The following is an 11,634-nucleotide window of genomic DNA, read 5'->3' on the forward strand; positions in this document are numbered from 1 at the left end:
TCTGGGCAAAACTGTTTGATTCCCATTGTGGTGGCCTGGAAGGGAAGACATCTAAACACTTAGAGGCTGGAGGAGGGATGACGGCTGGGGAAACATGTCTGGAAGAGAGGCTGCTCCATCATGCCCTTGGCATTTTCCCAAACAGTGGGTCTGATCAGTTTTCACACTCAGGATCAGGAGATACAAACCACAGAAAACCAGGACAGGTTTCTCCCACTATCTGAAACCTTCCGTAAGCCGAAACGGCGTAATGTGAAGAAAGAGTTACCTTAGGACACATCCTGCTCACTGATGCACAAAATAAATAGAGATAAAGCACAGATGCTCATGGACAGAGGTTCAAAGCTATGGTGGCCGGATGCTGAGATGCTCAGTGTGGATCCCAGGGAGGGAACTCAGCGGTGCCACCCGCCCTGCTCGGGGCTCATCCTATCTCTACAACATTTCAGTGCAAAACAAATACTGAACGCAATTTCTGCTTTTCTCCCTTTTTCGTAAAAGCAAAACTCCTCTTGGAATTTCTTTCAGTTAGTGAAAACAGATACTAACGCAGGTGTTTCATAAAAGAGAAAAGGCATAAAGCGAACTTTCTAAAAGCAGGGGATACCTGTATAAGTCGAAATGGGTTCCACTCCTAATGGCCACTTAGGAATTTCCCATCTCCAGCAGGGACCATAGCAGTCCCGTTCACAGGGCTGGTGGAGGAATTCATGAGGAAGTCCTTGTATAGCACCGGCTTTAGTCTCAATGAATGGGAATTTCTGTTATCACTCTCCCTGGATACATCTATTGACTGTGACACAAATCCTACCTCCTTACCCAGAACGTTGAGCTCCGAGAGGCACAGCCCTGCACCCAGTGTGATTCTAAGCAGCGGGGCAAGATGGGATTTATCTTCTCCGTTTACAGACCAGGTGACGTGACCTGCCCTCCATCACCCACTGTATTAGTCTGCTAGCGCTGCTGTACCAAAATACCACAGCTCGAGTGGCTTAAACAACAGAAATGTATTTTCTCACGGTTCTAGAGGCTGGAAGTCCAACATCAAGTTGTCAGCAGGGCTGGTCTCTCCTGAGGCCTCTCTCCTTGGCTTGCAGACCTGGCCTCTGACTCTGTAGCCTCACATAGCCTTGCCTCTGTGTGCACCCCTGCTGTCTTCCTGTGTGTCCAAATTTCCTCTTCCTAAAAGGACACCAGTCAGATTGGATTAGGGCCCCCCCTAACTGCCTTGTTTTAACTTAATCACCAGTTTAAAGGTCCTGTCTCCAAATATAGTCACATTCTGAGGTTATGGGGGTTAGGACTTCAACATATGAATTTTGAGAGGGGCACAACTCAGTATATACACCCAGCATGTAAGTGGTGAACAAGGGGGGTGCCCTAGACCCGTGCCCTTTCCCTCCAGCTCTGCCTCCCACCCCAAGCCCTTTGCAAATCCTGTTCCAAAGCACTCAAGCCTTGGCTCACCCCAAACCTCCAGGATTTTCCATCCGGAGCCAACCTTCAGCATCTTTCAGGCTCCAGAGTTGCAGGCAATAACCTGCCTCAGCCACTGCGTGGAAATGCCAGCCAGATGCCTACGTCCTTTCATCTCATGCACGAAAGGGATTTGCACACAGGAAAAGTCCTCCGAGGAAGCTCGGTCTGCACACAGGTTCTTTGAAGCTGTTGTTTGGTTTTGGTTATTTATTTTTGCTTTGGTTCAGAGTCATCTTCCTTCAGACCGGAAGGGCTCTGATTCTGCTTGTCGCCATGCCGCTGTTTTTTTTTTCAAGCTAAGGAGACATTGTCGCTCTCCCCTTCACCCCGCCCCGTCACCTCCCCCATCCCCTCTCCTTTCCTTTCTCTCTCTCTCCCTCGTTTCTTTTCTACAAGGAGCCTGGAATCACAAATATGTCGGGGTAGGACAATGTCTTCAGCAAAGGGGGGAATATTGGGGTCACCTTTTATTAAGAACAAAGCTATTGAAATGACGCACTAGAACATCTTGCTATTAGAGACTTGAAAAGTATTTCCCTCATTAGTGTAAAAGGGAAGAAGGGAGCTAGCAATCTTGTTGATCAGCAGTGGCAATTTATTTTAAACTGTCCATTTTCTGGGTGTCAGAGGACGACTTTTATGTATAATCTTATTTCCAATTTCAACAAAGAACACTTCACTCACGTTCTGTGCGGATTTTTTCTTCATAGACAATAACCGATTATAAAAGCGGTTCTCAGCCACCCCACCACCCTGCATCTCGGAGTGGTGTTGACATATGGAAATGAATCAAAATGTAATACGCATAATTACAAGCATTGTAAGCAGGGTACAATTAGTGTCTCTTCAAACCAATGTTGTAATCAAAAGACGCCCCTAAAACAGTCCAAAAAGTGAGAAGACTATCCGTGGGATGAGACACAGATTGGAAGGAAGTTTTTTTTGTTTTTTTTTTTTGTTTTTTTTTTGCGATACGCGGCCTCTCACTGCCGTGGCCTCTCCCGTTGCGGAGCACAGGCTCCGGACGCGCAGGCTCAGCGGCCATGGCTCACGGGCCCAGCCGCTCCGCGGCATGTGGGATCTTCCCGGACCGGGGCACGAACCCGTGTCCCCTGCATCGGCAGGTGGACTCTCAACCACTGCGCCACCAGGGAAGCCCCGAAGTTTTTTTCTTTTTTTTCCCCCTCTTCTGCCGTGTATAGAGATGCAAGTTGCCTCGTATTCTCTTCCTTGGCGGGTGCAGAGAAATCAATTCTAATTATTTTCTCCACCCATCGAGTTGAACACATACAAAGAAACCTTGCTTTAAAAATAAACCCAGCCACATGGAAGGGGCTTATCTTTTCTGAAGCTTGTATTTGGAGGGTGTCTTTGAAGGTCACACATCCCTGGGGAGGTGTCAAGTGACAAGCTGGTCAACCAGGGTCCTTTGGGTACAATTTTGTCACCAGGATGCCTTCTGTTTAGTCTTTACAAGGCATTTTGTGGAGTTGTTGGTTTTTTAGTTGTTTTTATGGTTGCTGATATTTCATTTGGTTTTTAGATTGGATCCCTTGCCAATATTTAAAAATCAGGAGGGGTTTTGTCAAAGATATGATTTTCCCCTCCCCCTGAAAAATTATATGAGCTGTCCACATATGACCCACACCCTCACAGGACACTGTCCCCTGGTGCCCAGCACCTAGAGACAGGGCAATGTCTCCTGCTTTCCACATCCTCGCCTTTGATCCTGTCCCAGGCCTGTAGGCACCTTATCCCCACCCCATCACTGAAGTAATGAGTCAGAGCAGCTCATCCACCCGCCATTTGCAAGAAAACCACTGTGTTCCAGCCACTTTATCTTTGCTTCATCCACTGCCTTTTCTATTCTCTTCCATCCTGTTGAAGTGCACTTCCCACCCGCAAACTCCCATCATCCCCCTGCAAGCCTAGTTTTGGTGTCTCTGATGCCAGAACGTATTTCCAGACCATGCCCACCCATCCCCCAAACCACGACAGTCACTCTTGACCTTGTTCATGGCTCCTCGCGTGAACTCTTCACACTGCTGTTAAATCCCACCTCGCCCTTCATCTGGGCATCTCTCCCTGGCCCGGAGCCCCTGGAAAGTGAGGTCCCTGCCTTTTCCATGGCTGCGTCCCAAATGCCTAGCATAGAATCTGGCACATAGGAGGTGTGAAGTCCTTGTTTGGATTTCTGAATGAATTATTCAAGGAATGCTGCCTCTTTGTTGTCTCTGAAGTGAGGCTGGCAGGAGAGAGAAGGGGAAAGGGATGATTACTGAGAACTTACTATGTGTTTGCCCCTCAGCCCATGTTGCCTTATGAGAAGAAGAGAGACGGTTTCAAGCTTCCACATCAATATTGCCCAGTTGGCAAGCTACCTACCCCTCAAAAAAGCAAGCCCTCATTATAAAATAAACTGTGATGCCAGTGGTTAAAACTCATACTGATATCAATGTGTACCCATAGGTATCAATACCAATTCCTACACCTACACATGCATCTATATCTATATCACTTATATCTACAATGTCTTCCATCTAGATATCATTTGAGCTTTGGGTTGCTCACAATAGCAAACATTTGGAAACCACTTAAAGATCCATCAACAGGGCACTAGTTCAACAACTGCGATGTATTCCAATACTGGAACGTGCTGAAACCATGACTATTAAGGATAGTCATTTACTGACATGGATAAAGAATCCAGCTTGCCAGGGTTAGGTCACACCATGACCAGAGACAAGGGTGATGCACATTTGCAAACTGTTCTTCATCTAGAAATACAAATGTGCGGAGAGATGTTTAGAACCATTTTGGCCAAACATTGAGTGGATTTTCTAGACGGGAGGCTCTCTGCTGACTTTTGTTGATAAGTTTCCGTTCTCCTTACATTTAAAAAATATTAATCGTGATTTTCTTCCCCAAAGCAATAACTGATTGTAAAGGCACTGCTCAGGCATCTCCCTTCTCTCCTGTTTGACTGCCCGCACTTTCTGCCGGGTGCCTTACTGTCCCGCCACCCACCTCCAGCATGTGATGGGCTGGATTTGGGCCAGTTCTCTCCCATTTTAGCAAATTCACACTTCACTCTGTTCAAGTTTTCAGTTCCAGGGGTCAAGGCCCCTCTCTAAGCTGGATTTTGCAAGTATTTGATTCTGAAACACAGGCATCAAAAAGTTCTAAGGAGATGGAGCCATAGGAAGGATCTAGATGAATCCGCCTTCTGTGCCGACGGGGGAACTGAGACCCGGGGTGCTGGAAAGAGTAGGAAGTCAGAAGCAGGCAGGCACTGGCAGGTCAGAACCCTCGCTCTGCCCCTTCCCGGCTATGTGACCTTGAGTCAGTCCTTTCACTCCTCTGTGCCTGCCTCCTCTTTCTCAACTATAAACCTGAAAAAATAATTGCAACCACGGTAAGGGTCATTTCAAAGATGAAATGTGACAGTGACCAGACCTGAGATTTTGAAAATGGAGAAACACTAGCAGATTACAATTATCACCATGAACTTGAATCAATTTCCCCAACTATGGGGAAAAAAAAAAAAAAAAAAATATATATATATATATATATATATATACAGTAAAAATCATAGTCATCAGGATGCCAGGGATCCCGAGGGGATAAAGCCATCACAGGTCCTCGTGGATCTGAAGTCTGTCTCTACTGCTGGGCCGGAGAGTGTACAGGTGTGTTCTCATGTTCCCTAGAGTCCACTCTCCCCTCACCAATGACCTCAACTTCCTCACCCCTCCCAGCCCAGGGGCTTCTGGAGAGATCTGGGGACAATCACAGAGGGTGTCCCTCTGGGGCTCACCACCCCAGCAAGTCATTTCTATTCAGCCCAGAGCCTTCTTTAAGCGAGGGAAGGTGGGGAGGGGAAGGCTGCAAAGAGAAGCAAAAATCAACTCCGGGTCAGCAGGGCAGCTGGCCCGGGGCCCAGTCGGGGAATCTCTTGGGAAGGGTCTCCACCCAGCCGGCTCTCCCACAATGCACCAGGTGCTTCTGCTGATAAGAATGGGCTGCTCGGCCTGGAAGCGCGTGGCAGGACTAGAAGCGTGTCTATTCTGAGAGCCGTAAGAGGAAACTCCTGCTCCGTGAAGGCAGGCCGATAAGAGAGAAGCAGACAAGGCCTGGGGCGTATTTTCCCCTCCAATTTTTTATCTTGTTTTGTTTCAGCTCCCTTATTAAAGGAAAGAGAAAACCTGGCACCCGCCCCACCTGCCAAGGATGGATGGTGACTTGTAGACGTTTAAAGAGGATGGTGAGGATGAACCTTGAGATTCCAACACTGAAATCCCAAGGGTGGTTTTACCTGGGGCGTGAGTTTATGGGAGATTTTTAGTTCTTCTTTACCCTTTGCTGAATTTTCCAAATACAGGCACACCTTGTTCTGCCGTGCTTCACAGATACTGAATTTTTTACAAACTGAAGGTTTGTGGCAACCCTGCTTCGAGCAAGTCTATTGGCACCATTTTTCCAAAAGCATTATTTTAAATTAAAGTATGTACATTGGTTTTTAGACATAATGCTATGGCACACTTAACAGACTACTATGTAGTGTAAACATAGCCTTTATATGCATTGGGAAACCAAACATTTTGTGTGACTCGCATTATTGCAATGTTTGCTTTATTGTGGTGATCTGGAACCATACCCACAATATCTCCGAGGTCTGCCTGTAATTTTGCCATGACCAAGCATCTTGTTTATAATCAGAAAAAATAAAAGTTGTTTTTGAATGCAAGTTTTGAATCTCGTTTCACATTTGCTCCTAAGTACAGACGCTAAAGGGGGAAAGTGTATGTTTTCTGTGATCCAGGGACAAATGCGGTGTTGCTTATCAGGAGAACATGGGCAAGAAGAAGGTCATATGCCCCCCAATCTGCTGTTGGGGGACTGTTCTGGAAAACAGTTTGACAGTTTCTTATAAAGTTAAAATACACTTAGCATATAATCCAGCAATCTCACTCTTGGGTATTTATTGTAGAGAAATGAAACTTATCTTCACATAAAAACCTGTACATGGATGTTCATACCAGTTTCATTCCTAATACCCACAAACAGGAAATAACTTGGCCTTCAGTGGGTGAAGGGTTAAGCAAACGATGGTACATCCTTTCAAAGGAATACTACTCAGCAATGAAAAGGAGCAAACTACTGATACATGTGACACCTTGGATGGATCTCAAGGGCATCGTGCTGAGTGAAAAAACAGCCACTCCTGGGAGTTCATGTGCTATATATGATTCATCTGGAAGATGGAAATATTCAAAGATGAAGAAAAGAATGCTATCTATGAATATTCTCATAGTGACACAGTTATAGCTCTAAAGAACAGATCAGGGGTTGCCAGGCATTAAGGGTGGGGTGGGGTGTGACCATTTGGGGGTTGCTTGAGGGAGTTTCTTTGTGGTGATGGATGCACTCTACACCTTGTTCATGGCGACAAATATTCACATGTGACAGAATTTCACAGAACTATACACCCACCCCCAAAAGTTCCCATACAACTAGTGACATCCAAATCAGGTTGTATTCAAGTTAATAGCATTGTACTAATGTCATTTTCCTGGTCTTGATAATTTTACTATGGTTATGTAAAATATTATCATTGGACGAAACTGGGTGAAGTATTACTACTTTTGCAACTCCTTGTGAACAACTGTAAACCATTTTAAAATGAAACAGTATTAAAAACATCTGACTCATCTCTACTCTGATTTCTTTGTGTTGGTTTCATTCTTAGGCAAGACCTTACCTCATGGTAACAAAAAGGGTGCCAGCAGCTCCAAACCTATATCCTCCCAGTTCAGCAGTTGTCACTGAAAGACCACCCCTTTCCCAGTAGTTCCAGCTAACATCCTGCAATTGAGCCTCGCTTCTGTCATATGTCACATGCTCATCTCTGTCAATCACTGCCACCAGAGGAATGGAATACATTGACTAGTCAGGCCTAAGTCATGGCCAGACTCCTGCTCTCCCATAGCAGGCACAGGACAGCACTCTCAGAAGCATATGGGGACTTCATTCTGGAATTAAATGTATAAATGTATCTTTAGCAGAAAGGAGGATTGGAAGCTAGGTTGTAAAACCAATAGATGTCCAGCAGAGAGGAAAACAGCATCATTATAAGGATAAAATATTACATGAGACAGTGCGTGTAAAACACATGGAAGGTAGTAGGTGCTTATTAGGAGATTAACAAAGAGGTTTCCTCTGCTTCCCCTGGTCACCGTTGCTGATGAGAAGAATCAGGTACGTTGGAGAATTCAGCCCAGTTTGCCATTTGCACCAGCTCCGGCTGCATTTCAGACAAGTGCCCAGCAGCACCTGGCTGCCTTTCTTACAGAGAACTCCACAATCCTGAGCCCCTTTCTATTGGTCCCAATTGGATGTGATGTCTTTCCTACCAGATTGCCTGCTCAGAGAGTCTGAATCTTACTTTCCTCTAAAAATAAGAGCCAGTCAGCATTAGTGGCATTGTGCCAGGCACGGTGCTAGACATCCTTCATTACAGTTGTCACCCTAACCCAGGGCAGATGGCATTGCCCCATTTTGCAGATGGACAAACTGAGTTTCAAGGGGGCCAGCACATAGTTTAGAAGTGGCAGAGGCAGATCTCAAACCCAAAGGCTCCAAATGCCATTTATTTTGGGCAGAAGAAACCCCTCATTGTCCCCAAGATTTCCCAGTGAAATTCAACCAGCAGAGCTGACCTAAGTGTGGAGCTCCTGTCCACCTGCTCTCCAGCATCCCCGCTTCCCGTCCTAATGGGCTGCTATTTCTCTCTCTTTTTATGATGCTGATCTACTGGAGGCCAGGGCATGGATATCACTGTAAACCAAGCCCTCGATGGAGCAAGTAGAGGCACAATTGCTTCCTCTGCTCCACTTTCACCAGAGCCCAGAAACAACATTTCATCCTGCATGCTACACACTATGCCAGGGCAGGGCACCCATTCTGCTAGAGCCAAGGAACCCTTGTCATGCCTAAGACATTATTAAAATAAAATCCACGTTTATTCTGTCCAGCCAGCTTGTGGAATGCAAGCCAAGAAGCATCTTTTTGGTTAAGGGTTGGGGGCCAAGGAAGTCCCCTAAGTGCTCTGTTCCCTCTCCACCTAATCGCTCCCCTTTCAATTCATACACACAGGTGCACACACAGACACACACATACACAGACACACTCATGTATGCCTGGGGACTATTTTGTTCCTCTTAATTGAAATGATACGAAAAAGCTTCTTTTGCTTATCTTCATCTTTTCCATTTTTTCCTGGGAAGGGTGGTTGCTATTGGCTTATTCTCTGTATGTGTGAACATGTGTGTGTGTGTGTGTGTGTGTGTGTGTGTGTGTGTGTGTGTGTGTGTTTCCTGGTCATTTTTTTTTCCCAACTGCATCTCCACAATGAGTCAAAATTCAAACACGTTTGGAAAATAAATAGTTCCAGCATCGCATTTGTTAGAGCCCGAGCCTGTTGTCAAGCGCAGCTTGGCTGTTGGGTACCCCGTGCAGGTCTCGAGAGAAAAAGAATAACTCAGCTGGCCAGGTTCTTGGGCTGAGCTGGGAGCATGCATTCCAAATGCACAGATTTCCTAGGGTCTTTGTTTCCTAGTGTGATTGGAGTTGGACACACGGAAGGGCTGACATATTTAGTCAAAACCGCCATGCTTGGTGGCTTCTGATCATTTTAAGAAAATGTCCAGAGCTAGGGTTTACTGAGGCCCTCCTTTGTGCCAGCAACAGTGTGAGAGCTGGATCCACATTGGACCAAGTTTTCGAGGTGTGAATTACCCAGCAAGAAGAAGGGTGAGAATTACATGTACAATGGGTTCTTTGTATTAATGATAATAACAGCTAGCACTTAGTTGCATACTGTATCCTAAGCAGGTTACAAACCATTACATAGTATTAATATTTTGGAGATTACTATTACTTTTTTTTTTTTTTTTTGGCGGTACGCGGGCCTCTCACTGTTGTGGCCTCTCCCGTTGCGGAGCACAGGCTCCGGACGCGCAAGCCCAGCGGCCACGGCTCACGGGCCCAGCCGCTCCGCGGCATGTGGGATCTTCCCGGACCGGGGCACAAACCCGTGTCCCCTGCATCGGCAGGCGGACTCTCAACCACTGCGCCACCAGGGAAGCCCCAATATTACATTTTAGTAATAATGTTTTTTTTTTAATGAAAAGTATTTCAAACATACAGGCAAGAATACAGAAAATATAATAAACACTAGCTTTTAAAAATCTTAACGGCAGGCTCTATTTGCTCCAGATCTTTTTCTACTGGAACAAGACATCACAGCTGTTGAGGTCCCCATGCACCTACCCTGATCCCAGTTTTTTCCTTCTACTTTCCAACCAGGAGTTTATATTTGGAGTTTACTGTGTCAATAGATTTTTAAAATGTTTATTACACAATTATGTAGCCGTACACATTATATTTTGTTGTTCATGCAGGTTTTGAAATTTTACATAATTGATATCTAGCTGTACATCTCATTCTGTATTTTGCTGTTTTCTTCCCACTTAACATAGATTATCACATTTAATCCTCACAACGGCCTTAAGAGGTTGGCACCATTTTACAGACGAGGAAGGGGAGGAACAGAGGAGATAAAACCCTTACACTAACATTTCCTTATGCTGAATATGGGTCTAAACTATGACTTGGTAGTTCCACTCCTAAGCGTAGACTCCTAAAAAACACGTATTTAGGGACGCCAAAGATGTGCACAAGAATGTTCATAGGATCTTTATTTGTAAGAGCTAAATATTAGAAATAACCCATATGTCCATCAACAGAAGAACGGATAAACACACTGTGGTGAAGTCACACCACAGAACATCATACATCAATGAGAAAGGATGGGCTTGCGCAGCCGCAGCATCGTGGATGCATCTCAGACATGATGCTGAGTGAAAGAAGCCAGACACAAAGGAATGCACCACGTGGTTCCATCCGTATGAAGTTCAGAAGCAGAACTATGTGATGACAATAGAGCAGTGATTACTTCTGGGGACGGAGGGCAGGGTGGACTGGGAGGGCCAAGGGCAGGGGCTGCTGGGTGGCTGAAAGTGCTCTAGAACCTGATCTTGGTGGTGGTTACACAGGGTAGGAGGATGTAAAAACTCTTCAGGCTTTGCATTTAGATTTATGTATTGTACCACATGCGCACTATACCTTGATGGTGACGGTGGTGATAACCGATGATGGTGCTGATGAAGAGGAGGAGGAGGATGTAGATGGTGGTGATGACGATGACAATGATGATAGACCACTTGTGTGGAGTCATACAGATCATCTGTGGCAGAGCCGTTTAAACCCAGACAGTCAGACCTCTGACTGCACTTGACCACGACTCTGGACATTTATGAAGCGAAGGTAGAAGAGCAGATAAAGTTACCTGCCCGAGTTCATGCAGTAATCACATAGAAAAGGTAGCACTTGACCCTAGTTCTGTCTGACTCCCACATTTGTAACTCTTTTCTTTGCCTCTGACCCCTGCCAGGGACAGAGCCAGGGTTCTCTGGGTACCCCATTCTCTGTCAGCGTGCTGACGACTCAGTTTTCCACTCTTTGTATAACTCATTTACAGAACGTGTCCACAAGCAGTTCACAGGTGGAGAAACGGAGGCTCAGTCATGCATCCCCAGATGACCAGATCCCCAGGTTCCTGTGAGGCCCCATGGACAGAGCGTGAAGCCTGGGGTCAGTCAGATCAGATCCTGCTGAGAATCCCAGGCTGGCCATCATTGTGTGCCTCGGTGTTCCCATCTGCCAAGTGGACATGGCAATCCTGGCTCCGCAGGGCAAGGTGAGTATGAAACGAGGCAGTGACCAAAAGGCATGCACACCGGCAGCCACCTGTCTCTCTTCCTGACTCCTTGGCTTCCCCGGCCGTTCAGGCTTTCTTGTTCATCACTTGGTTGACCTCTCAGCCTTCTTGCAGCTTTAAGATTCTATGATTTATGGCATTTTATGCAAATGTCGATTAAGCACTCAGCTCTGCACGCTGCAGAGAAAAAGGAGGGGGTGGGGTGGGCTGGCATGGTCCCTAATTCCAAACGGGTAGCAATAATGTTGACAGGGGAAGTGACAAGTGACATGTCAGCTGTCCCCTCTTCTCTTGAAACACCCAGGGGACCACAC

General features: G+C 46.1%; 1 protein-coding gene across 1 annotated transcript in view; it reads right to left on the reverse strand.

Annotated features, from left to right (window-relative positions):
- Positions 1–10,777, reverse strand: part of LOC114892961 — a 41,263-nt gene extending 30,486 nt beyond the window's left edge. Inside the window, 1 exon segment of the mRNA XM_029218350.1 lies at positions 10,666–10,777. Coding sequence (XP_029074183.1) covers positions 10,666–10,777 — 112 coding nt within the window.
- Between the last annotated feature and the right edge of the window lie 857 nt (positions 10,778–11,634).

This window comes from Monodon monoceros, unplaced genomic scaffold, assembly GCF_005190385.1.
Source record: "Monodon monoceros isolate NGI ecotype Baffin Bay Population unplaced genomic scaffold, NGI_Narwhal_1 Super_Scaffold_1, whole genome shotgun sequence".
NCBI lineage: Eukaryota > Metazoa > Chordata > Mammalia > Artiodactyla > Monodontidae > Monodon > Monodon monoceros.